The sequence below is a fragment of the Salvelinus alpinus genome, chromosome 6 (assembly GCF_045679555.1).
Source record: "Salvelinus alpinus chromosome 6, SLU_Salpinus.1, whole genome shotgun sequence".
Lineage (NCBI taxonomy): Eukaryota > Metazoa > Chordata > Actinopteri > Salmoniformes > Salmonidae > Salvelinus > Salvelinus alpinus.
The window spans coordinates 93483676-93510407 of NC_092091.1; the positions used below are offsets into that span (position 1 = coordinate 93483676).

The following is a 26732-nucleotide window of genomic DNA, read 5'->3' on the forward strand; positions in this document are numbered from 1 at the left end:
CCAAATGACTCCCTCTCAAATGACTCCCTGTGTCCCAAATGACTCCCTCTCAAATGACTCTCTGTGTCCCAAATGACTCCCTGTATCCCAAATGACTCCCTGTCAAATGACTCCCTGTATCCCAAATGACTCCCTGTCAAATGACTCCCTGTATCCCAAATGACTCCCTGTCAAATGACTCACTGTGTCTCAAATGACTCCCTGTCAAACTCCCTATCAAATGACTCCCTGTGTCCCAAATGACTCCCTGTGTCCCAAATGACTCCCTGTGTCCCAAATGACTACCTGTGTCCCAAATGACTCCCTGTGTCCCAAATGACTCCCTGTGTCCCAAATGACTCCCTGTCAAATGACTCCCTGTGTCCCAAATGACTCCCTGTGTCCCAAATGTCCCAAATGACTCCCTTTGTCCCAAATGTCCCATATGACTCCCTGTGTCCCAAATGACTACCTGTGTCCCAAATGACTACCTGTGTCCCAAATGACTCCCTGTGTCCCAAATGACTCCCTGTGTCCCAAATGACACATTTCATTTGTATTTTTCAAATGCGCCGAATACAACAGGTGTAGACTTCACTGTGAAATGCTGACTCACAGGGACACTGGGGGACGATGTCCTCGATGTATCAGACCTTATATAGTACATTACTATAAGAGGGACACGGTTCATAGTAGTGCACTATATAGTGAACTACTAGTGACCAGAGCCCTATTCCCTATATAGTGCACTACTAGAGACCAGAGCCCTATTCCCTATATAGTGAACTACTAGTGACTAGAGCCCTATTCCCTATATAGTGCACTACTTTAGACCAGAGCCCTATTCCCTATATAGTGCACTACTAGTGACCAGAGCCCTATTCCCTATATAGTGAACTAATAGTGACCAGAGCCCTAGGAATAGGGCTCTGGTCTAAAGTAGTGCACTATATAGGGAATAGGGCTCTGGTCTAAAGTAGTGCACTATATAGGGAATAGGGCTCTGGTATAAAGTAGTGCACTATATAGGGAATAGGGCTCTAGTCACTAGTAGTTCACTATATAGGGAATAGGGCTCTGGTCTCTAGTAGTGCACTATATAGGGAATAGCGCTCTGGTCACTAGTAGTTCACTATATAGGGAATAGGGCTCTGGTCACTAGTAGTGCACTATATAGGGAATAGGGCTCTGGTCACTAGTAGTGCACTATATAGGGAATAGGGCTCTGGTCACTAGTAGTTCACTATATAGGGAATAGGGCTCTAGTCACTAGTAGTTCACTATATAGGGAATAGGGCTCTGGTCTCTAGTAGTGCACTATATAGGGAATAGGGCTCTGGTCTAAAGTAGTGCACTATATAGGGAATAGGGCTCTAGTCACTAGTAGTTCACTATATAGTGAATAGGGCTCTGGTATAAAGTAGTGCACTATATAGGGAATAGGGCTCTGGTCACTAGTAGTGCACTATATAGGGAATAGGGCTCTGGTCTAAAGTAGTGCACTATATAGGGAATAGGGCCCTGGTCACTAGTAGTTCACTATATAGGGAATAGGGCTCTAGTCACTAGTAGTTCACTGTATAGGGAATAGGGCCCTGGTCACTAGTAGTGCACTATATAGGGAATAGGGCTCTGGTATAAAGTAGTGCACTATATAGGGAATAGGGCTCTGGTCACTAGTAGTGCACTATATAGGGAATAGGGCTCTGGTCTAAAGTAGTGCACTATATAGGGAATAGGGCCCTGGTCACTAGTAGTTCACTATATAGGGAATAGGGCTCTAGTCACTAGTAGTTCACTGTATAGGGAATAGGGCTCTGGTCTCTAGTAGTGCACTATATAGGGAATAGGGCTCTTGTCACTAGTAGTGCACTATATAGTGAATAGGGCTCTGGTCTAAAGTAGTGCACTATATAGGGAATAGGGCTCCGGTATAAAGTAGTGCACTATATAGGGAATAGGGCTCTGGTCACTAGTAGTGCACTATATAGGGAATAGGGCTCTGGTCTAAAGTAGTGCACTATATAGGGAATAGGGCCCTGGTCACTAGTAGTTCACTATATAGGGAATAGGGCTCTAGTCACTAGTAGTGCACTATATAGGGAATAGGGCCCTGGTCACTAGTAGTGCACTATATAGGGAATAGGGCTCTGGTATAAAGTAGTGCACTATATAGGGAATAGGGCTCTGGTCACTAGTAGTGCACTATATAGGGAATAGGGCTCTGGTCTAAAGTAGTGCACTATATAGGGAATAGGGCCCTGGTCACTAGTAGTTCACTATATAGGGAATAGGGCTCTGGTCTAAAGTAGTGCACTATATAGGGAATAGGGCTCTAGTCACTAGTAGTTCACTATATAGTGAATAGGGCTCTGGTATAAAGTAGTGCACTATATAGGGAATAGGGCTCTGGTCACTAGTAGTGCACTATATAGGGAATAGGGCTCTGGTCTAAAGTAGTGCACTATATAGGGAATAGGGCCCTGGTCACTAGTAGTTCACTATATAGGGAATAGGGCTCTAGTCACTAGTAGTTCACTGTATAGGGAATAGGGCCCTGGTCACTAGTAGTGCACTATATAGGGAATAGGGCTCTGGTATAAAGTAGTGCACTATATAGGGAATAGGGCTCTGGTCACTAGTAGTGCACTATATAGGGAATAGGGCTCTGGTCTAAAGTAGTGCACTATATAGGGAATAGGGCCCTGGTCACTAGTAGTTCACTATATAGGGAATAGGGCTCTAGTCACTAGTAGTTCACTGTATAGGGAATAGGGCTCTGGTCTCTAGTAGTGCACTATATAGGGAATAGGGCTCTGGTCACTAGTAGTTCACTATATAGGGAATAGGGCTCTGGTCACTAGTAGTGCACTATATAGGGAATAGGGCTCTGGTCACTAGTAGTGCACTATATAGGGAATAGGGCTCTGGTCACTAGTAGTTCACTATATAGGGAATAGGGCTCTAGTCACTAGTAGTTCACTATATAGGGAATAGGGCTCTGGTCTCTAGTAGTGCACTATATAGGGAATAGGGCTCTGGTCTAAAGTAGTGCACTATATAGGGAATAGGGCTCTAGTCACTAGTAGTTCACTATATAGGGAATAGGGCTCTGGTCTCTAGTAGTGCACTATATAGGGAATAGGGCTCTGGTCTATAGTAGTTCACTATATAGGGAATAGGGCTCTGGTCTCTAGTAGTGCACTATATAGGGAATAGGGCTCTGGTCTATAGTAGTCCACTATATAGGGAATAGGGCTCTGGTCTAAAGTAGTGCACTATATAGGGAATAGGGTGGTATTTAAAGTTTCTCAATTGATACTTCTCCCCCTTCTCTGTTTTATATCCCTCTTCATCATCTCCTCTCTCTCTCCTCTCTTCCTCTTCATCATCTCCTCTCTCTCTCTCTCCTCTCTTCCTCTTCATCATCTCCTCCTGTCCCCCTGTGTCTTTTTCTCTCTTTTTCCATTCACTCGTTACCTGTGTGTGTGTGTGTGTGTGTGTGTGTGTGTGTGTGTGTGTGTGTGTGTGTGTGTGTGTGTGTGTGTGTGTGTGTGTGTGTGTGTGTGTGTGTGTGTGTGTGTGTGTGTGTGTGTGTGTGTGTGTGTGTGTGTGTGTGTGTGTGTGTCCTAGGGTGCGTTCCCAGCGCGTCTGAAGTGTGTGTTCATCGTGTCGTCTCCTCTCTGGTTCAGAGCTCCCTTCGCCGTCCTCAGACTCTTCGTACGCGAGAAGCTAAGAGAGAGGGTACGACCGTGTGTGTGTAACAGTCTCTCTCTCTCTCTCCCCAGGTGTGTGTGTGTGTGTGTAACAGTCTCTCTCTCCCTCCCCAGGTGTGTGTGTGTGTGTGTAACAGTCTCTCTCTCCCTCCCCAGGTGTGTGTGTGTGTGTGTGTAACAGTCTCTCTCTCTCCCTCCCCAGGTGTGTGTGTGTGTAACAGTCTCTCTCTCTCCCTCCCCAGGTGTGTGTGTGTGTAACAGTCTCTCTCTCCCTCCCCAGGTGTGTGTGTGTGTAACAGTCTCTCCCTCCCTCCCCAGGTGTGTGTGTGTGTAACAGTCTCTCCCTCCCCAGGTGTGTGTGTGTGTGTAACAGTCTCCCTCCCCAGGTGTGTGTGTGTGTAACAGTCTCTCTCTCCCTCCCCAGGTGTGTGTGTGTGTGTGTGTAACAGTCTCTCTCTCCCTCCCCAGGTGTGTGTGTGTGTGTGTAACAGTCTCTCTCTCCCTCCCCAGGTGTGTGTGTAACAGTCTCTCTCTCTCCCTCCCCAGGTGTGTGTGTGTGTAACAGTCTCTCTCCCTCCCTCCCCAGGTGTGTGTGTGTGTAACAGTCTCTCCCTCCCTCCCCAGGTGTGTGTGTGTGTAACAGTCTCTCCCTCCCCAGGTGTGTGTGTGTGTGTGTGTGTAACAGTCTCCCTCCCCAGGTGTGTGTGTGTGTAACAGTCTCTCCCTCCCTCCCCAGGTGTGTGTGTGTGTGTGTGTAACAGTCTCCCTCCCCAGGTGTGTGTGTGTGTAACAGTCTCTCCCTCCCTCCCCAGGTGTGTGTGTGTGTGTGTGTGTAACAGTCTCTCCCTCCCTCCCCAGGTGTGTACAGTGAAGGCCCACGAGCTGTCCAATTACATCCCAGTCTCTTCTCTACCTGAGCACCTGTACGGAACCTCCCAGTACAGCCACGTTGCCTGGATACAGTCCTGCGTCAACACCCACACCGCCCCAGGCGACGCGCACGCACACCCGCACGACACACACGACTGCGTGGGCAGCCTGTTGCTCTCCTACAGCCTGGAGCCTCACAACGCTAACGCCGCCGCTACGTTAGCCGCTACGCAAACCTCCATAGGCTCCCACTCAGATTCGCCGTTGCCGTTAGCCTCCGAGCTAGCGTTAGCGGCTACGGCTAACTCCAACTGCTACGACGATAGTAATGCTAACCCACACGTCCGCTGCGGTACGGTGAACGGCAGGACTCGAGGTCAGGGCAGCCCCCGGCGCTCTGGACCACAGAGGAACCACCAACACTGGAACGGCTCTGCTGGTAGCTGCGGGGTCGGGCCTGGGTTCGGGGTTAATAACGTTGTCGGGACGGCGGTGGCGTCCGTGGTTGTTAGCGGCGTGAATGGTCGTCAGCCACCGCCCCAGTCGGACACGCCCCCAGACACACCCCTCCATCACAAAGTAGTAGGAATTCCGATGAGTGACGGGTCAGAAACCGTCGACGACGGAACAACGAACGAGGAAGGGGACGGAAATGAGGATGAGGATGAGGTAGAAGGGGTTCCTCCTCTCCCCCAGAAGTCTCTCCCGCGCCACCCTCACCTCCCGCCGTCCCAGTGTCCCTCACTCTCGTCGTCGTCGTGCGGCGCGTCGCAGCCGGACGAGGACCCCGGCGAGGACCCTTGTCCCCAGGAAGAGGTGTCCGTACACATGCCTGACGGGGTAGGGATGAACGTGTTGGAGCTGGTGGAGCACGTCAAGAAGAGGAAGAAGAAGGGAATCTACCAGGAGTACGAAGAGATACGCAAGGAGACTCCTACTGGTAGCTTTGACTACAGCAAGTTAGTCTTTCTCTCTGTCTCTCTGTCTCTGTGTCTCTATCTCTCTCTCTCTGTCTCTCTGTCTCTGTCTCTCTCTCTCTCTCTCTCTGTCTCTCTGTCTCTGTCTCTCTCTCTGTGTCTCTATCTCTCTCTCTCTCTGTGTCTCTCTCTCTCTCTCTCTCTCTCTCTGTGTCTCTCTCTCTCTCTCTCTCTCTCTCTGTCTCTCTGTCTCTCTCTCTCTGTCTCTCTCTCTCTCTCTCTCTTTAATGGCAGTTGATAGTCTAATCTCTCTCTCTCTCCCTCCTTCTTTTCACTTCCTTCCTTCCTCTCTCGCTCTCTGTGTAGGAAGCTGTCCAATCAGATCAAGAACAGGTACAGTGATGTCCTCTGTCTGGACCAATCACGTGTCAGACTCTGCCAGCTCTGTGATGATGAGGACGAGGTAAGTTTCAGGATTGGATCATTATTTAGGTCTAAAATCAGAAGTGTCCCAAATGCTATTTGTTATTTATTTATACAAATGGTATTCCCTATGTAGTGTTGGAGGAGGAGAGTCGCCCCCTCTATGCTTTGGGAAAGTTTTCAGACCCCTGGACTTTATCCACATTTTTACGTTAACAGCCTTATTCAATATTCAAAATTAGGGAGTATAAAATAACATTCAAGTTCAACCTCAGTTTGGTTTCATTATGTTGATGTAAAAAGGGATTTATAAATATTATGTTGATGTAAAAAGGGATTTATAAATACATTTGATTGACGTAGTGATGTAATATTTAATCTTAACAGTTGATCCATAATATTCGTGAAAGTATTCAGACCCCTTGACTTTTTCCACATTTTGTTATGTTACAGCCTTATTCTAAAATGGATTACAATTGTTTTTCCCCCTCATCAATTTACACACAATACCCCATAATGACAAAGCAAAAACAGGTTTTTAGACCTTTTGGCAAATAAAATAACTGAAATATCACATTTACATAAGTATTCAGACCCTTTTACTCAGTACTTTGTTGAAGCACCTTTGACAGCTATTACAGCCTCAAGTTTTATTTTACCTTTATTTAACTAGGCAAGTCAGTTACGAACAAATTCTTATTTATAATGACGGCCTACCGGGGAACAGTGGGTTAACTACCTTGTTCAGGGGCAGAACGACAGATTTTTACCTTGTCAGCTGGGGGATTCGATCTAGCAACCTTTCAGTTACTGGCCCAATGCTCTAACCACTCGGCTACCTGCCGCCCCGTCTTCTTGGGTTTGACGCTACAAGCTTGGCACACCTGTATTTGGGGAGTTTCTCCCATTCTTCTATGCAGATCCTCTCAAGCTCTGTCTGGTTGGATGGGGAGCGTTGCTGCACAATTATTTTCAGGTCCCTCCAGAGATGTTCGATCGGGTTCAAGTCCGGTCTCTGGCTGGGCCACTCACAGACTTGTCCCGAAGCCACTCCTGCGTTGTCTTGGCTGTGTGCTTAGGGTCGTTGTCCTGTTGGAAGGTGAACCTTCACCCCAGTCTGAGGTCCTGAGTGCTCAGGAGCAGGTTTTCATCAAGGATCTCTCTGTACTTTGCTCCGTTCATCTTCCCTCTAATCTCCCAGTCCCTGCCGCTGAAAAACATCCCCACAGCATGATGCTGCCACCATCATGCTTCACCGTAGAGATGGTGCCAGGTTTCCTCCAGAGGTGATGCTTGGTATTCAGGCTAAAGAGTTTAATCTTGGTTTCATCAGACCAGAGAATCTTGTTTCTCATGGTCAGAGAGTCTTTAGGTGCCTTTTGGCAAACTCCTCCAAGCGGGCTGTCATGTGCCTTTTACTGAGGAGTGGCTTCCGTCTGGCCACTCTACCATAAAGGCCTGATTGGTGGAGTGTTGCAGAGATGGTTGTCCTTCTGGAAGGTTCTCCAATCTCCACAGAGGAACTCTGAAACTCTGTCAGAGTGACCATCGGGTTCTTGGTCACCTCCCTGACCAAGGCCCTTCTCCCCCATTGGTCAGTTTGGCCGGGCGGCCAGCTCTAGGAAGAGTCTTGGTGGTTCCAAACTTCTTCCATTGAAGAATGATGGAGGCCACTGTGTTCTTGGGGACCTTCAATGCTGCAGAAATGTTCCGGTACCCTTCCCCAGATCTGTGCCTCAACACAATCCTGTCTCAGAGCTCTACGGACAATTCCTTCAGCCTCATGGCTTGGTTTTTGCTCTGTCAACTGTGGGACCTGATATAGACAGGTGTGTGCCTTTCCAAATCATGTCCAATCAATTGAATTTACCACAGGTGGACTCCAATCAAGTTGTAGAAACATCTCAAGGATGATCAATGGAAACAGGATGCACCTGAGCATTGTTCTGACTTGAAAACTAATGTGTGTGTGTGTGTGTGTGTGTGTCTGTCTGTCTGTGTGTGTGTGTGTGTGTGCGCTCCAAGACGTCAGACTACATCAATGCTAGTCTAATGGACGGCTACAAGAGGAGCAACGCTTACATCGCTACTCAGGGTGAGAAACATATTCTCTGTGTTGTTGGGGAACATATTCTCTGTGTTGTTGGGGAACATATTCTCTGTGTTGTTGGGGAACATATTCTCTGTGTTGTTGGGGAACATATTCTCTCTGTTGTTGGGGAACATATTCTCTGTGTTGTTGGGGAACATATTCTCTGTGTTGTTGGGGAACATATTCTCTGTGTTGTTGGGGAACATATTATCTCTGTTGTTGGGGAACATATTCTCTGTGTTGTTGGGGAACATATTCTCTGTGTTGTTGGGGAACATATTCTCTGTGTTGTTGGGGAACATATTATCTCTGTTGTTGGGGAACATATTCTCTGTGTTGTTGGGGAACATATTCTCTGTTGTTGGGGAACATATTATCTCTGTTGTTGGGGAACATATTATCTCTGTTGTTGGGGAACATATTATCTCTGTTGTTGGGGAACATATTATCTCTGTTGTTGGGGAACATATTATCTCTGTTGTTGGGGAACATATTATCTCTGTTGTTGGGGAACATATTCTCTGTGTTGTTGGGGAACATATTATCTCTGTTGTTGGGGAACATATTATCTCTGTTGTTGGGGAACATATTCTCTGTGTTGTTGGGGAACATATTATCTCTGTTGTTGGGGAACATATTATCTCTGTTGTTGGGGAACATATTATCTCTGTTGTTGGGGAACATATTATCTCTGTTGTTGGGGAACATATTATCTCTGTTGTTGGGGAACATATTATCTCTGTTGTTGGGGAACATATTATCTCTGTTGTTGGGGAACATATTCTCTGTGTTGTTGGGGAACATATTCTCTGTGTTGTTGGGGAACATATTATCTGTGTTGTTGGGGAACATATTCTCTGTGTTGTTGGGGAACATATTCTCTGTGTTGTTGGGGAACATATTCTCTGTCTGGTTGGGGAACATGTTCTCTGTGTTGTTGGGGAACATATTATCTCTGTTGTTGGGGAACATATTATCTCTGTTGTTGGGGAACATATTATCTCTGTTGTTGGGGAACATATTCTCTGTGTTGTTGGGGAACATATTCTCTCTGTTGTTGGGGAACATATTATCTCTGTTGTTGGGGAACATATTATCTCTGTTGTTGGGGAACATATTATCTCTGTTGTTGGGGAACATATTCTCTGTGTTGTTGGGGAACATATTATCTCTGTTGTTGGGGAACATATTATCTCTGTTGTTGGGGAACATATTATCTCTGTTGTTGGGGAACATATTATCTCTGTTGTTGGGGAACATATTATCTCTGTTGTTGGGGAACATATTATCTCTGTTGTTGGGGAACATATTATCTCTGTTGTTGGGGAACATATTATCTCTGTTGTTGGGGAACATATTCTCTGTGTTGTTGGGGAACATATTCTCTGTGTTGTTGGGGAACATATTCTCTGTGTTGTTGGGGAACATATTCTCTGTGTTGTTGGGGAACATATTCTCTGTGTTGTTGGGGAACATATTCTCTGTGTTGTTGGGGAACATATTCTCTGTGTTGTTGGGGAACATATTCTCTGTGTTGTTGGGGAACATATTCTCTGTGTTGTTGGGGAACATATTCTCTGTGTTGTTGGGGAACATATTCTCTGTGTTGTTGGGGAACATATTTTCTCTGTGTTGTTGGGGAACATATTATCTCTGTTGTTGGGGAACATATTATCTCTGTTGTTGGGGAACATATTATCTCTGTTGTTGGGGAACATATTCTCTGTGTTGTTGGGGAACATATTATCTCTGTTGTTGGGGAACATATTATCTCTGTTGTTGGGGAACATATTCTCTGTGTTGTTGGGGAACATATTCTCTGTGTTGTTGGGGAACATATTCTCTGTGTTGTTGGGGAACATATTCTCTGTGTTGTTGGGGAACATATTCTCTGTGTTGTTGGGGAACATATTCTCTGTGTTGTTGGGGAACATATTCTCTGTGTTGTTGGGGAACATATTCTCTGTGTTGTTGGGGAACATATTCTCTGTCTGGTTGGGGAACATGTTCTCTGTGTTGTTGGGGAACATATTATCTCTGTTGTTGGGGAACATATTATCTCTGTTGTTGGGGAACATATTATCTCTGTTGTTGGGGAACATATTCTCTGTGTTGTTGGGGAACATATTCTCTGTGTTGTTGGGGAACATATTCTCTGTGTTGTTGGGGAACATATTCTCTGTGTTGTTGGGGAACATATTCTCTGTGTTGTTGGGGAACATATTCTCTGTGTTGTTGGGGAACATATTATCTCTGTTGTTGGGGAACATATTATCTCTGTTGTTGGGGAACATATTATCTCTGTTGTTGGGGAACATATTATCTCTGTTGTTGGGGAACATATTATCTCTGTTGTTGGGGAACATATTATCTCTGTTGTTGGGGAACATATTCTCTGTGTTGTTGGGGAACATATTCTCTGTGTTGTTGGGGAACATATTATCTCTGTTGTTGGGGAACATATTATCTCTGTTGTTGGGGAACATATTATCTCTGTTGTTGGGGAACATATTATCTCTGTTGTTGGGGAACATATTCTCTGTGTTGTTGGGGAACATGTTCTCTGTGTTGTTGGGGAACATATTATCTGTGTTGTTGGGGAACATATTATCTCTGTTGTTGGGGAACATATTCTCTGTGTTGTTGGGGAACATATTCTCTGTGTTGTTGGGGAACATATTCTCTGTGTTGTTGGGGAACATATTATCTCTGTTGTTGGGGAACATATTCTCTGTGTTGTTGGGGAACATATTATCTCTGTTGTTGGGGAACATATTATCTCTGTTGTTGGGGAACATATTCTCTGTGTTGTTGGGGAACATATTATCTCTGTTGTTGGGGAACATATTATCTCTGTTGTTGGGGAACATATTATCTCTGTTGTTGGGGAACATATTATCTCTGTTGTTGGGGAACATATTATCTCTGTTGTTGGGGAACATATTATCTCTGTTGTTGGGGAACATATTATCTCTGTTGTTGGGGAACATATTATCTCTGTTGTTGGGGAACATTATCTCTGTTGTTGGGGAACATTATCTCTGTTGTTGGGGAACATATTCTCTCTGTTGTTGGGGAACATATTCTCTGTGTTGTTAACTACTGTTGATAGTAGGATAGGGCTGGATAGTTGGATGTATGGTTTGACTTATGGTTGTGCTATGGTTGAGTTATGGTTTGACTGTTATGGTTGTGTTATGGTTTAACTGTTATGGTTGTTTTATGGTTGTGTTGTGGTTGTTTTATGGTTGTTTTATGGTTGTGTTGTGGTTGACAGGTCCTCTGCCGAAGACGTTTGGTGATTTCTGGCGAATGGTGTGGGAGCAGATGGTGCTGATAGTTGTCATGACTACCAGGTAACCCTTGAGTTCTAATGCACACCAACACTGACTGACTGGGTTTAACCTCACCAACACTGACTGGGTTTAACCTCACCAACACTGACTGGGTTTAACCTCACCAACACTGACTGACTGGGTTTAACCTCACCAACACTGACTGACTGGGTTTAACCTCACCAACACTGACTGACTGACTGGGTTTAACCTCACCAACACTGACTGACTGACTGTGTTTAACCTCACCAACACTGACTGACTGTGTTTAACCTCACCAACACTGACTGACTGGGTTTAACCTCACCAACACTGACTGACTGACTGGGTTTAACCTCACCAACACTGACTGACTGACTGGGTTTAACCTCACCAACACTGACTGGGTTTAACCTCACCAACACTGACTGACTGACTGGGTTTAACCTCACCAACACTGACTGGGTTTAACCTCACCAACACTGACTGACTGGGTTTAACCTCACCAACACTGACTGACTGGGTTTAACCTCACCAACACTGACTGACTGGGTTTAACCTCACCAACACTGACTGGCTGGGTTTAACCTCACCAACACTGACTGACTGACTGGGTTTAACCTCACCAACACTGACTGACTGACTGAGTTTAACCTCACCAACACTGACTGACTGACTGGGTTTAACCTCACCAACACTGACTGACTGACTGGGTTTAACCTCACCAACACTGACTGACTGACTGGGTTTAACCTCACCAACACTGACTGACTGACTGACTGGGTTTAACCTTACCAACACTGACTGACTGGGTTTAACCTCACCAACACTGGGTTTAACCTCACCACCACTGACTGGGTTTAACCTCACCAACACTGACTGACTGGGTTTAACCTCACCAACACTGACTGACTGGGTTTAACCTCACCACCACTGACTGACTGGGTTTAACCACACCAACACTGACTGGGTTTAACCTCACCAACACTGACTGACTGGGTTTAACCTCACCAACACTGACTGACTGGGTTTAACCTCACCACCACCACTGACTGGGTTTAACCTCACCAACACTGACTGACTGGGTTTAACCTCACCACCAACACTGACTGACTGGGTTTAACCTCACCACCAACACTGACTGGGTTTAACCACACCAACGCTGACTGACTGGGTTTAACCTCACCAACACTGACTGACTGACTGGGTTTAACCTCACCAACACTGACTGACTGGGTTTAACCTCACCAACACTGACTGACTGGGTTTAACCTCACCAACACTGACTGACTGGGTTTAACCTCACCAACAATGACTGACTGGGTTTAACCTCACCAACACTGACTGACTGGGTTTAACCTCACCAACACTGACTGACTGTGTTTAACCTCACCAACACTGACTGACTGACTGGGTTTAACCTCACCAACACTGACTGACTGACTGGGTTTAACCTCACCAACACTGACTGGGTTTAACCTCACCAACACTGACTGACTGACTGGGTTTAACCTCACCAACACTGACTGACTACCTGGGTTCAACCTCACCGTGTGTGTGACTACCTGGGTTCAACCTGGATGTGTCTAACTGGGTTTAACCTCACCGTGTGTGACTGACTGGGTTCAACCTGGATGTGTCTAACTGGGTTCAACCTCACCGTGTGTGACTAACTGGGTTCAACCTGACCGTGTGTGTGACTGACTGGGTTCAACCTGGATGTGTCTAACTGGGTTCAACCTGACCGTGTGTGTGACTGACTGGGTTCAACCTGGATGTGTAACTGGGTTCAACCTAACCGTGTGTGTGACTGACTGGGTTCAACCTGGATGTGTCTAACTGGGTTCAACCTGGATGTGACTGACTGGGTTCAACCTAACCGTGTGTGTTTCTGGCTGGGTTCAACCTCACCGTGTGTGACTAACTGGGTTCAACCTGACCGTGTGTGTGACTGACTGGGTTCAACCTGGATGTGTCTAACTGGGTTCAACCTAACCGTGTGTGTTTCTGGCTGGGTTCAACCTAACCGTGTGTGTTTCTGGCTGGGTTCAACCTAACCGTGTGTGTTTCTGGCTGGGTTCAACCTAACCGTGTGTGTGTCTGGCTGGGTTCAACCTGGATGTGTCTAACTGGGTTCAACCTAACCGTGTGTGTGACTGACTGGGTTCAACCTGGATGTGTCTAACTGGGTTCAACCTGGATGTGACTGACTGGGTTCAACCTAACCGTGTGTGTTTCTGGCTGGGTTCAACCTGGATGTGACTGACTGGGTTCAACCTAACTGTGTTTGTGACTGACTGGGTTCAACCTGGATGTGACTGGCTGGGTTCAACCTAACCGTGTGTGTGACTGACTGGGTTCAACCTGGATGTGACTGACTGTGTTCAACTTCACCGTGTGTGTGACTACCTGGGTTCAACCTGGATGTGACTGACTGGGTTCAACCTGGATGTGACTGACTGGGTTCAACCTCACCGTGTGTGTGACTGACTGGGTTCAACCTGGATGTGACAGACTGTGTTCAACTTCACCGTGTGTGTGACTACCTGGGTTCAACCTGGATGTGACTGACTGGGTTCAACCTAACTGTGTTTGTGACTGACTGGGTTCAACCTGGATGTGACTGACTGGGTTCAACCTGGATTTGACCGACTGGGTTCAACCTAACCGTGTGTGTTTCTGGCTGGGTTCAACCTAACCGTGTGTGTTTCAGGGTGGTGGAGCGCGGCAGAGTGAAGTGTGGTCAGTACTGGCCAAAAGAGGAGGGGACAACGGAGCAGCATGGACTCTTCCTGGTTAGGAACACATCCATCCAGCTATACCAGGACTTCAGGCTGTCTCAGCTGGAACTATACAACAGCCAGGTACACACACACACACACACACACACATCCATCCAGCTATACCAGGACTTCAGGCTGTCTCAGCTGGAACTCTCCCTCTCCCTCTCCGTCTCCCCCTCCCTCTCCCTCTCTCTCTCTGTCTCTCTCTGTGTCTCTCTCTGTGTCTCTCTCTCTCTCCCTGTGTCTCCCTCTCCCTCTCTCTCCCTCTCTCTCTCTCTCTCTCTGTGTCTCTCCCTCCCCCTCCCTCTCTCTCTCTCTCTCCAGACAGGTGAGATGAGGGAGGTGTCCCACTACCTGTATGTCAGCTGGCCAGACTTCGGGGTGCCCAAGTGTGCGTTGGCCATGTTGGATTTCCGTGAGCACGTGCAGCAGCGGCAGGAGACGGCGCTGAGGAGTCTGGGAGCTGAGTGGGTGGGACCTCCAGGTGGGCCACCGCTGGTCGTACACTGCAGCGCAGGCATCGGACGCACAGGTGGGTTGTGGGGGATGGCAAGTATTCTCTCTCAATCTATCTACCACCCTCTCTTTGTTTACCTCCCTCTCTCTCTCTCCCTCCACTAACCTCTGTCTCTCTCATTTCTCTCCCTCCACTAACCTCTGTCTCTCTCTCTCTCCCTCCACTAACCTCTGTCTCTCTCATTTCTCTCCCTCCACTAACCTCTGTCTCTCTCTCTCTCCCTCCACTAACCTCTGTCTCTCTCTCTCTCCCTCCACTAACCTCTGTCTCTCTCATTTCTCTCCCTCCACTAACCTCTGTCTCTCTCTCTCTCTCTCATTTCTCTCCTCTCTCTCCCTCCACTAACCTCTGTCTCTCTCATTTCTCTCCTCTCATTTCTCCTCTCTCTCTCTCTCTCTCTCTCATTCTCATTTCTCTCCCTCCACTAACCCCTCTCTCTCTCCTCCTCAGGTACATTCTGTACCCTGGACATCTGTCTGTCCAGGCTGGAGGACATCGGGACGGTGGACGTGTGCGAGACAGTGAGGAGGATGAGGACCCAGAGAGCCTTCAGTATACAGACCTGGGATCAGTATTACTTCTGCTACACGGCTGTCATCGAGTACGCACAGCGACGCGGAAAACTGACCCCGGTACAGTGGTCCGATTCAGACCTAGAGACAGACAGCGAGTGACGGAGGGAGGGAGGGACGGAGGGACGGACGGAGGGACGGACGGAGGGAGGGAGGGAGGGATGGAATGAACGCAGGCTGAGGGAGGGAGCAGTTCCAGGAAGGGGAGATGGAGGACGGATGGAAACAGGATGTGTCCCAGAAAGAGGAAGAACGCGTGAAAGCTAAACGACTCTTGAGTTACTCCCCCCAATCATGAGGAGGAGATGAGATGTATCAACGATTGATTGATTGATTGATTGATTGATTGATTGATTGATTGATTGATTGATTGATTGATAGAGCAGTGTCCTGCCATTTAGTATGTAGTGAGGCGGCTCTGAGCTAAGAGGAGCTCTCCTGTCCTGGCCTGTTTCTCCCATAGAGCTAAGAGGAGCTGTCCTGTCCTGTCCTGGCCTGTTTCTCCCATAGAGCTAAGAGGAGCTCTCCTGTCCTGGCCTGTTCCTCCCATAGAGCTAAGAGGAGCTCTCCTGTCCTGGCCTGTTTCTCCCATAGAGCTAAGAGGAGCTCTCCTGTCCTGGCCTGTTTCTCCCATAGAGCTAAGAGGAGCTCTCCTGTCCTGGCCTGTTCCTCCCATAGAGCTAAGAGGAGCTCTCCTGTCCTGGCCTGTTCCTCCCATAGAGCTAAGAGGAGCTCTCCTGTCCTGGCCTGTTTCTCCCATAGAGCTAAGAGGAGCTCTCCTGTCCTGGCCTGTTCCTCCCATAGAGCTAAGAGGAGCTCTCCTGTCCTGGCCTGTTTCTCCCATAGAGCTAAGAGGAGCTCTCCTGTCCTGGCCTGTTCCTCCCATAGAGCTAGCTAGAGGGCTCTGCTTTGCACCTGTGCAACAACGTCTGGTGTGACAGCATGAGCTGCACCATAAGAGGTCTGTCTAAGTCTATGTCTCCCTGTACCGAGTAGGACATTCTAGTGACATGGCACACGACGATGAATGATGACCCACTGGACTGTTTAAAAAAAAAAAAAAACTTTTGGACCTTTCTTCTTCTTCTGTCTTATTGGCCTTAGTTCTACGGTGCGTCGGTGTATTTCCTTGTTCCTTGTCTCGACTTCCTGTAAAGTAATGAACCCTCCGCAAGCCAAAGTCGCCGGACGCCCCTGAATGCTTGAACGTTCTGATTTTAAGACACGATGACTATAAACACCCTGTATATTCCTGTAACAGACGTTTATATCTTGTGTTTATAATAATAACAATAATAATAATGATAAGGTCTAATGGAGGAAGATAAAGGACGACAACAGAAGCCTTGTTTTAATATAATTCTCTAACCTTTGGGACAACAGGCCTTGTTTTAATATAATTATCTTTAACCTTGGGGTCAACAAGCCTTGTTTTAATATAATTCTCTAACCTTGGGGTCAACAAGCCTTGTTTTAATATAGTTATCTTTAACCTTGGGGACAACAAGCCTTGTTTTAATATAATTCTCTATCCTTGGGGTCAACAAGCCTTGTTTTAATATAATTCTCCTTAACCTTGGGGACAACAAGCCTTGTTTTAATATAGTTCTCTATCCTTGGGGTCAACAAGCCTTGTTTTAATATAATTCTCTCTAACCTTGGGGACAACAAGCCTTGTTTTAATATAATTCTCTAACCTTGGGGACAACAAGCCTTGTTTTAATATAATTCTCTCTAACCTTGGGGACAACAAGCCTTGTTTTAATATAATTCTCTCTAACCTTGGGGACAACAAGCCTTGTTTTAATATAATTCTCTCTAACCTTGGGGACAACAAGCCTTGTTTTAATATCATTCTCTGACCTTGGGGACAACAAGCCTTGTTTTAATATCATTCTCTGACCTTGGGGACAACAAGCCTTGTTTTAATATCATTCTCTGACCTTGGGGACAACAAGCCTTGTTTTAATATCATTCTCTGACCTTGGGGACAACAAGCCTTGTTTTAATATCATTCTCTGACCTTGGGGTCAACAAGCCTTGTTTTAATATAATTCTCTCTAACCTTGGGGACAACAACAGGCCTTGTTTTAATATAATTCTCTCTAACTTTGGGGACAACAAGCCTTGTTTTAATATAATTCTCTCTAACCTTGGGGTCAACAAGCCTTGTTTTAATATAATTCTCTCTAACCTTGGGGTCAACAAGTCTTGTTTTAATATAATTCTCTTTAACCCTGGGGACAACAAGCCTTGTTTTAATATAATTCTCTCTAACCTTGGGGACAACAAGCCTTGTTTTAATATAATTCTCTTTATCCTTGGGGACAACAAGCCTTGTTTTAATATAATTCTCTCTAACCTTGGGGACAGATATCTATATTAGTGGGCTGGAATATGACAACAGAAGATTACCGATTGGTCATGTTGATATTGAACACTCTGTTTTTATTGGTCAGGTTTTATGTCTTTTAACCGTTTGGGCATCCTGGTTTTAGATGGTCACATGTCAGTTGGCCTTAACACTTCCTGTTTCACTGCCTCGAACCCTCCCCCTACTGTCTCTCTCTTCCTGTTTCACTGCCTCGAACCCTCCCTCTACTGTCTCTTCTTCCTGTTTCACTGCCTCGAACCCTCCCTCTACTGTCTCTTCTTCCTGTTTCACTGCCTCGGACCCTCCCTCTACTGTCTCTCTCTCTCTTCCTGTTTCACTGCCTCGAACCCTCCCTCTACTGTCTCTCTCTCTCTTCCTGTTTCACTGCCTCGAACCCTCCCTCTACTGTCTCTCTCTTCCTGTTTCACTGCCTCGGACCCTCCCTCTACTGTCTCTCTCTCTCTTCCTGTTTCACTGCCTCGAACCCTCCCACTTCCTGTTTCACTGCCTCGAACCCTCCCTCTACTGTCTCTCTCTCTCTTCCTGTTTCACTGCCTCAAACCCTCCCTCTACTGTCTCTCTCTCTCTTCCTGTTTCACTGCCTCGAACCCTCCCACTTCCTGTTTCACTGCCTCGAACCCTCCCTCTACTGTCTCTCTCTCTCTTCCTGTTTCACTGCCTCGAACCCTCCCTCTACTGTCTCTCTCTCTCTTCCTGTTTCACTGCCTCGAACCCTCCCTCTACTCTCTCTCTCTTCCTGTTTCACTGCCTCAAACCCTCCCTCTACTGGCTCTCTCTCTTCCTGTTTCACTGCCTCGAACCCTCCCTCTACTCTCTCTCTCTTCTTGTTTCACTGCCTAGACCCCTCCCTCTACTGTCTCTCTCTCTCTTCCTGTTTCACTGCCTCGAACCCTCCCTCTACTGTCTCTCTCTCTCTTCCTGTTTCACTGCCTCGAACCCTCCCTCTACTGTCTCTCTCTCTCTCTTCCTGTTTCACTGCCTCGAACCCTCCCTCTCTCTCTCTCTCTTCCTGTTTCACTGCCTCGAACCCTCCCTCTACTGTCTCTCTCTCTCTCTCTTCTTCCTGTTTCACTGCCTCGAACCCTCCCTCTACTGTCTCTCTCTTCCTGTTTCACTGCCTCGAACCCTCCCTCTACTCTCTCTCTCTTCCTGTTTCACTGCCTCGAACCCTCCCTCTACTGTCTCTCTCTCTCTTCCTGTTTCACTGCCTCGAACCCTCCCTCTACTCTCTCTCTCTTCCTGTTTCACTGCCTCGAACCCTCCCTCTACTGTCTCTGTCTCTCTCTCTTCTTCCTGTTTCACTGCCTCGAACCCTCCCTCTACTGTCTCTATCTCCTCTTCCTGTTTCACTGCCTCGAACCCTCCCTCTACTGTCTCTCTCTCTCTTCCTGTTTCACTGCCTCAAACCCTCCCTCTACTGTCTCTCTCTCTCTTCCTGTTTCACTGCCTCGAACCCTCCCACTTCCTGTTTCACTGCCTCGAACCCTCCCTCTACTGTCTCTCTCTCTCTTCCTGTTTCACTGCCTCGAACCCTCCCTCTACTGTCTCTCTCTCTCTTCCTGTTTCACTGCCTCGAACCCTCCCTCTACTCTCTCTCTCTTCCTGTTTCACTGCCTCAAACCCTCCCTCTACTGGCTCTCTCTCTTCCTGTTTCACTGCCTCGAACCCTCCCTCTACTCTCTCTCTCTTCTTGTTTCACTGCCTAGACCCCTCCCTCTACTGTCTCTCTCTCTCTTCCTGTTTCACTGCCTCGAACCCTCCCTCTACTGTCTCTCTCTCTCTTCCTGTTTCACTGCCTCGAACCCTCCCTCTACTGTCTCTCTCTCTCTCTTCCTGTTTCACTGCCTCGAACCCTCCCTCTACTCTCTCTCTCTTCTTCCTGTTTCACTGCCTCGAACCCTCCCTCTCTCTCTCTCTCTTCCTGTTTCACTGCCTCGAACCCTCCCTCTACTGTCTCTCTCTCTTCTTCCTGTTTCACTGCCTCGAACCCTCCCTCTACTGTCTCTCTCTCTCTCTCTTCTTCCTGTTTCACTGCCTCGAACCCTCCCTCTACTGTCTCTCTCTTCCTGTTTCACTGCCTCGAACCCTCCCTCTACTCTCTCTCTCTTCCTGTTTCACTGCCTCGAACCCTCCCTCTACTGTCTCTCTCTCTCTTCCTGTTTCACTGCCTCGAACCCTCCCTCTACTCTCTCTCTCTTCCTGTTTCACTGCCTCGAACCCTCCCTCTACTGTCTCTGTCTCTCTCTCTTCTTCCTGTTTCACTGCCTCGAACCCTCCCTCTACTGTCTCTATCTCCTCTTCCTGTTTCACTGCCTCGAACCCTCCCTCTACTGTCTCTCTCTCTCCTTCCTGTTTCACTGCCTCGGTCCCTCTCTCTTCCTCTCTTCCTGTTTCACTGCTTCGTACCCTCCCTCTACTGTCTCTCTCTCTCTTCCTGTTTCACTGCCTCGAACCCTCCCTCTACTGTCTCTCTCTCTCTTCCTGTTTCACTGCCTCGAACCCTCCCTCTACTCTCTCTCTCTTCCTGTTTCACTGCCTCGAACCCTCCCTCTACTCTCTCTCTCTTCCTGTTTCACTGCCTCGAACCCTCCCTCTACTGTCTCTCTCTTCTTCCTGTTTCACTGCCTCGAACCCTCCCTCTCTCTCTCTCTCTTCCTGTTTCACTGCCTCGAACCCTCCCTCTACTGTCTCTCTCTCTTCCTGTTTCACTGCCTCGAACCCTCCCTCTACTGTCTCTCTCTCTTCCTGTTTCACTGCCTCGAACCCTCCCTCTACTGTCTCTCTCTCTTCTTCCTGTTTCACTGCCTCGAACCCTCCCTCTACTCTCTCTCTCTTCCTGTTTCACTGCCTCGAACCCTCCCTCTACTGTCTCTCTCTCTCTTCCTGTTTCACTGCCTCGAACCCTCCCTCTACTCTCTCTCTCTTCCTGTTTCACTGCCTCGAACCCTCCCTCTACTCTCTCTCTCTTCCTGTTTCACTGCCTCGAACCCTCCCTCTACTGTCTCTCTCTCTCTTCCTGTTTCACTGCCTCGAACCCTCCCTCTACTCTCTCTCTCTTCCTGTTTCACTGCCTCGAACCCTCCCTCTACTCTCTCTCTCTTCCTGTTTCACTGCCTCGGTCCCTCTCTCTTCCTCTCTTCCTGTTTCACTGCTTCGTACCCTCCCTCTACTGTCTCTCTCTCTCTCTCTCTCTCTCCCTGTTTCACTGCTTCGAACCCTCCCTCTACTGTCTCTCTCTCTTCCTGTTTCACTGCCTCGAACCCTCCCTCTACTGTCTCTCTCTCTTCCTGTTTCACTGCCTCAAACCCTCTCTCTCTCTCTCTCTCTCTCTCTCTCTCTCTCTCTTCCTGTTTCACTGCCTCGAACCCTCCCTCTACTGTCTCTCTCTCTCTTCCTGTTCCCCGGGCTGTGTTCCAAGATGGCACCCTAATTCCCTATTTAGTGTTGGAAAAGGTCACTCGTGCGCTAGTGTACTAAATATTTAGTGGTCAAAAGGGCTCTGGGTCAAAAGGTAGTGCACTGTAAGGGAATAGGGTGCTGTTGAGGACACTTCCCTTCGTCTGAAGGTCTCGTGCTTCCTCAGATATGTGCCTTCCAGCTGTGGTCACTAGTAGTTCACTATATAGGGAATAGGGCTCTGGTCACTAGTAGTTCACTATATAGGGAATAGGGCTCTGGTCACTAGTAGTTCACTATATAGGGAATAGGGTTCTGGTCACTAGTAGTTCACTATATAGGGAATAGGGCTCTGGTCACTAGTAGTTCACTATATAGGGAATAGGGCTCTGGTCACTAGTAGTGCACTATATAGGGAATAGGGCTCTGGTCACTAGTAGTTCACTATATAGGGAATAGGGCTCTGGTCGCTATTAGTGCACTATATAGGGAATAGGGCTCTGGTCACTAGTAGTTCACTATATAGGGAATAGGGCTCTGGTCACTAGTAGTGCACTATATAGGGAATAGGGCTCTGGTCACTAGTAGTTCACTATATAGGGAATAGGGCTCTGGTCACTAGTAGTTCACTATATAGGGAATAGGGCCCTGGTCACTAGTAGTTCACTATATAGGGAATAGGGCTCTGGTCACTAGTAGTGCACTATATAGGGAATAGGGCTCTGGTCTAAAATAGTTCACTATATAGGGAATAGGGCTCTGGTCACTAGTAGTTCACTATATAGGGAATAGGGTCCTGGTCACTAGTAGTTCACTATATAGGGAATAGGGCTCTGGTCACTAGTAGTTCACTATATAGGGAATAGGGCTCTGGTCTATAGTAGTTCACTAGATGATGACGTTTCTGACATAGCCATTGGCTGCGTCTCCGATGATGCCGTTTGTCCCTTGTAGTGTACTATAAAAGAATGTACTGCAAACTAGTGTACTACAGAGGGTGTACGGTTTTGAGACCGACAACAATAATATCATTGGAGTTCAGGTGTTTAATTAATGCTGGTGTTTTCGCCTCGTGTCAAAAGATCCCGTTTTCAGGTTTCGCCTCTTTGTGATTATCATTTTAAATAAGTATATAAGTATATCCATTTTATTTTGTATTTTACACAGTTTATACTGTATTGTGTTCTATCATATATTTATGTCTTTGTAAAAAAATTAAATAAAAAATAAATAAAAAATACGGACAAACTTAGACAGTATTGAAATCGATGAATGTTGGTACGAATGATGCTTGTAAACAAAATAAATATTTAACAAACTGATCTTTGTGTTCATCTGGTAAACTAGAAGACGAAGAAACCTGGTTAATTAAAGATGAAATAAAAACAATTTCCTCATTATTATTTTTTGTGATTTTTTTCATGTTATCCAATTGGTAGTTACAGTCTTGTCTCATCGCTGTAACTCCCGTACGGACTCGGGAGAAGTGAAGGTCGAGAGCCGTGCATCCCCCTGAAACACGACCCAACCAAGCCGCACTGCTTCTTGACACAATGCCCACTTAACCCGGACGCCAGCAGTACCAATGTGTCAGAGGAAGCCCTAGGAGTCTTCTCAGATAACACCATCACCACATATCACCCTAGGAGTCTTCTCAGATAACACCATCACCACATATCACCCTAGGAGTCTTCTCAGATAACACCATCACCACATATCACCCTAGGAGTCTTCTCAGATAACACCATCACCCTAGGAGTCTTCGCAGATAACACCATCACCACATCACCCTAGGAGTCTTCTCAGATAACACCATCACCCTAGGAGTCTAGGAGTCTTCTCAGATAATACCATCACCACATATCACCCTAGGAGTCTTCTCAGATAACACCATCACCCTAGGAGTCTAGGAGTCTTCTCAGATAATACCATCACCCTAGGAGTCTCCTCAGATAACACCACCACATATCACCCTAGGAGTCTTCTCAGATAACACCATCACCACATATCACCCTAGGAGTCTTCTCAGATAACACCATCACCCTAGGAGTCTTCTCAGATAACACCATCACCCTAGGAGTCTTCTCAGACAACACCATCACCCTAGGAGTCTCCTCATATAACACCATCACCCTAGGAGTCTTCTCATATAATACTATAATACCATCACCCGAGGAGTCTTCTCATATAACACCATCACCCTAGGAGTCTTCTCAGATAACACAATCACCCTAGGAGTCTTCTCAGATAACACCATCACCCTAGGAGTCTCCTCATATAACACCCTCACCCTAGGAGTCTTCTCAGATAACACCATCACCCTAGGAGTCTCCTCATATAACACCATCACCCTAGGAGTCTTCTCATATAACACCATCACCCTTGGAGACTTCTCATATAACACCATCACCCTAGGAGTCTTCTCAGACAACACCATCACCCTAGGAGTCTTCTCAGATAACACCATCACCCTAGGAGTCTTCTCATATAACACCATCACCCTAGGAGTCTTCTCAGATAACACCATCACCCTAGGAGTCTTCTCATATAACACCATCACTCTAGGAGTCTTCTCATATAACACCATCACCCTTGGAGTCTTCTCATATAACACCATCACCCTAGGAGTCTTGTCAGACAACACCATCAACCTAGGAGTCTTCTCATATAACACCATCACTCTAGGAGTCTTCTCAGATAACACCATCACCCTAGGAGTCTTCTCATATAACACCATCACTCTAGGAGTCTTCTCAGATAACACCATCACCCTAGGAGTCTTCTCAGACAACACCATCACCCTAGGAGTCTTCTCAGACAACACCATCACCCTAGGAGTCTTCTCAGAGAACACCATCACCCTAGGAGTCTTCTCAGATAACACCATCACCCTAGGAGTCTTCTCAGACAACACCATCACCCTAGGAGTCTTCTCAGACAACACCATCACCCTAGGAGTCTTCTCATATAACACCATCACCCTAGGAGTCTTCTCAGACAACACCATCACCCTAGGAGTCTTCTCAGACAACACCATCACCCTAGGAGTCTTCTCAGACAACACCATCACCCTAGGAGTCTTCTCAGACAACACCATCACCCTAGGAGTCTTCTCAGACAACACCATCACCCTAGGAGTCTTCTCAGATAACGCCATCACCCTAGGAGTCTTCTCATATAACACCATCACCCTAGGAGTCTTCTCATATAACACCATCACCCTAGGAGTCTTCTCAGACAACACCATCACCCTAGGAGTCTTCTCAGATAACACCATCACCCTAGGAGTCTTCTCATATAACACCATCACCCTAGGAGTCTTCTCAGATAACACCATCACCCTAGGAGTCTTCTCAGATAACACCATCACCCTAGGAGTCTTCTCAGATAACACCATCACCCTAGGAGTCTTCTCAGACAACACCATCACCCTAGGAGTCTTCTCAGATAACACCATCACCCTAGGAGTCTTCTCAGACAACACCATCACCCTAGGAGTCTTCTCATATAACACCATCACCCTAGGAGTCTTCTCAGATAACACCATCACCCTAGGAGTCTTCTCAGACAACACCATCACCCTAGGAGTCTTCTCAGACAACACCATCACCCTAGGAGTCTTCTCAGACAACACCATCACCCTAGGAGTCTTCTCAGATAACACCATCACCCTAGGAGTCAGATAACACCAAACTCTTAATGTTTTGCTCCAGTTATATTCCCTTATTGATGTTTTATTTCAACTTTCTCAATTGATAGCAGAGATAATAGATATCTTCTCTCAGGAGGTCTGACTTGGTCATCAAGTTAAAGCGTTCACCATTCTGACATTCTGCCCCCCCCACCCCGCGGGTCAACCCTGTGGACATGTTTGCATTCCTCCGTCGGCGTTGGAAACAGAGCTCTCTGCTGTCTAAATAATCAAAGTCCCAGATTGTTTTTAACGTCTTTATTTTTAGAATAAATATTGTGGTTGGGTTGTTTCATATAAACCTAGTGCATCACAAGACATAAACAACAACAGATGAGGAAGTGAAGCTGGAAAACAGGAACCAATAGTGAGCATGTGGACGTGTGAACAAGTTGGAGGAAATCAAGGGCTTGGTCTCTGGAGTGTTTTGATAATGGAGTCCAGTGTTCAGGTGGAGGTGAGGCCAGGTGAGTGTTGGTGTTGATACAGATGTGTTCAGGTGGTGAGGCCAGGTGAGTGTTGGTGTTGATACAGGTGTGTTCAGGTGGAGGTGAGGCCAGGTGAGTGTTGGTGTTGATACAGGTGTGTTCAGGTGGAGGTGAGTGTTGGTGTTGATACAGGTGTGTTCAGGTGGTGAGGCCAGGTGAGTGTTGGTGTTGATACAGGTGTGTTCAGGTGGAGGTGAGGCCAGGCCATGTGAGTGTTGGTGTTGATACAGGTGAGTTCAGGTGGAGGTGAGGCCAGGCCATGTGAGTTTTGGTGTTGATACAGGTGTGTTCAGGTGGAGATGAGGCCAGGCCAGGGGAGTGTTGGTGTTGATACAGGTGTGTTCAGGTGGAGGTGAGGCCAGGTGAGTGTTGGTGTTGATACAGGTGTGTTCAGGTGGAGATGAGGCCAGGTGAGTGTTGGTGTTGATACAGGTGTGTTCAGGTGGAGGTGAGGCCAGGCCAGGTGAGTGTTGGTGTTGATACAGGTGTGTTCAGGTGGAGGTGAGGTCAGGTGAGTGTTGGTGTTGATACAGGTGTGTTCAGGTGGAGGTGAGGCCAGGCCAGGTGAGTGTTGGTGTTGATACAGGTGTGTTCAGGTGGAGGAGAGGTCAGGTGAGTGTTGGTGTTGATACAGGTGTGTTCAGGTGGAGGTGAGGCCAGGTGAGTGTTGGTGTTGATACAGGTGTGTTCAGGTGGAGGTGAGGCCAGGTGAGTGTTGGTGTTGATACAGGTGTGTTCAGGTGGAGGTGAGGCCAGGTCAGTGTTGGTGTTGATACAGGTGAGTTCAGGTGGAGGTGAGGCCAGGTGAGTGTTGGTGTTGATACAGGTGTGTTCAGGTGGAGGTGAGGCCAGGTGAGTGTTGGTGTTGATACAGGTGTGTTCAGGTGGAGGTGAGGCCAGGTGAGTGTTGGTGTTGATACAGGTGTGTTCAGGTGGAGGTGAGGCCAGGCCAGGGGAGTGTTGGTGTTGATACAGGTGTGTTCAGGTGGAGGTGAGGCCAGGTGAGTGTTGGTGTTGATACAGGTGAGTTCAGGTGGAGGTGAGGCCAGGTCAGTGTTGGTGTTGATACAGGTGTGTTCAGGTGGAGGTGAGGCCAGGTGAGTGTTGGTGTTGATACAGGTGTGTTCAGGTGGAGGTGAGGCCAGGCCAGGGGAGTGTTGGTGTTGATACAGGTGTGTTCAGGTGGAGGTGAGGCCAGGTGAGTGTTGGTGTTGATACAGGTGTGTTCAGGTGGAGGGGAGGCCAGGTGACTGACCAGGTGGATGGAATAGGTCAAAGTCTGTTCAGGTGTGTTTCTTCAGGTGTGGTTCCTTCAGGTGTGGTTCCTTCAGGTGTGTTTTCCAGGAGCCAGGTAATCTCAGTTACGGAGACCAACTTCTATCTGGGGAAGTCATTGCCTGCGGAGGTTGTTCTTGAGGAGTGTGTGTGTGTGTGTGTGTGTGTGTGTGTGTGTGTTGCGGAGGTGGTTCTTGAGGTGTGTGATGACGGAGCAGGATGAGCAGCAGGCAGTTCTGTAGTAGGAGTACACACACAGCCTGGCCTGGACCACGACCACGCAGTTATAGTACTGGTCACTACA

General features: G+C 47.4%; 2 protein-coding genes across 3 annotated transcripts in view; one reads left to right on the plus strand and one right to left on the minus strand.

The window, feature by feature from the left end:
• ptpn9b (protein tyrosine phosphatase non-receptor type 9b) overlaps positions 1 to 15313 on the plus strand; it is a 28139-nt gene extending 12826 nt beyond the window's left edge. The window contains exons 6-13 of one of the 2 annotated variants that reach the window (XM_071408366.1): positions 3613 to 3723; positions 4554 to 5524; positions 5849 to 5945; positions 7931 to 8000; positions 11275 to 11353; positions 14025 to 14175; positions 14419 to 14626; positions 15062 to 15313. In XM_071408366.1, the coding sequence (XP_071264467.1) occupies positions 3613 to 3723; positions 4554 to 5524; positions 5849 to 5945; positions 7931 to 8000; positions 11275 to 11353; positions 14025 to 14175; positions 14419 to 14626; positions 15062 to 15285 (1911 nt within the window). In that variant the 3' untranslated portion in view covers positions 15286 to 15313. The remainder of the gene's footprint in view (positions 1 to 3612; positions 3724 to 4553; positions 5525 to 5848; positions 5946 to 7930; positions 8001 to 11274; positions 11354 to 14024; positions 14176 to 14418; positions 14627 to 15061) is intronic. The other variant, XM_071408367.1, reaches the window with a different exon arrangement.
• A 9644-nt stretch (positions 15314 to 24957) lies between these two features.
• adamtsl7 (ADAMTS-like 7) overlaps positions 24958 to 26732 on the minus strand; it is a 39405-nt gene continuing 37630 nt past the window's right edge. The window contains exon 13 of the mRNA XM_071408614.1: positions 24958 to 24967. Within this exon, the coding sequence (XP_071264715.1) occupies positions 24958 to 24967 (10 nt within the window). The remainder of the gene's footprint in view (positions 24968 to 26732) is intronic.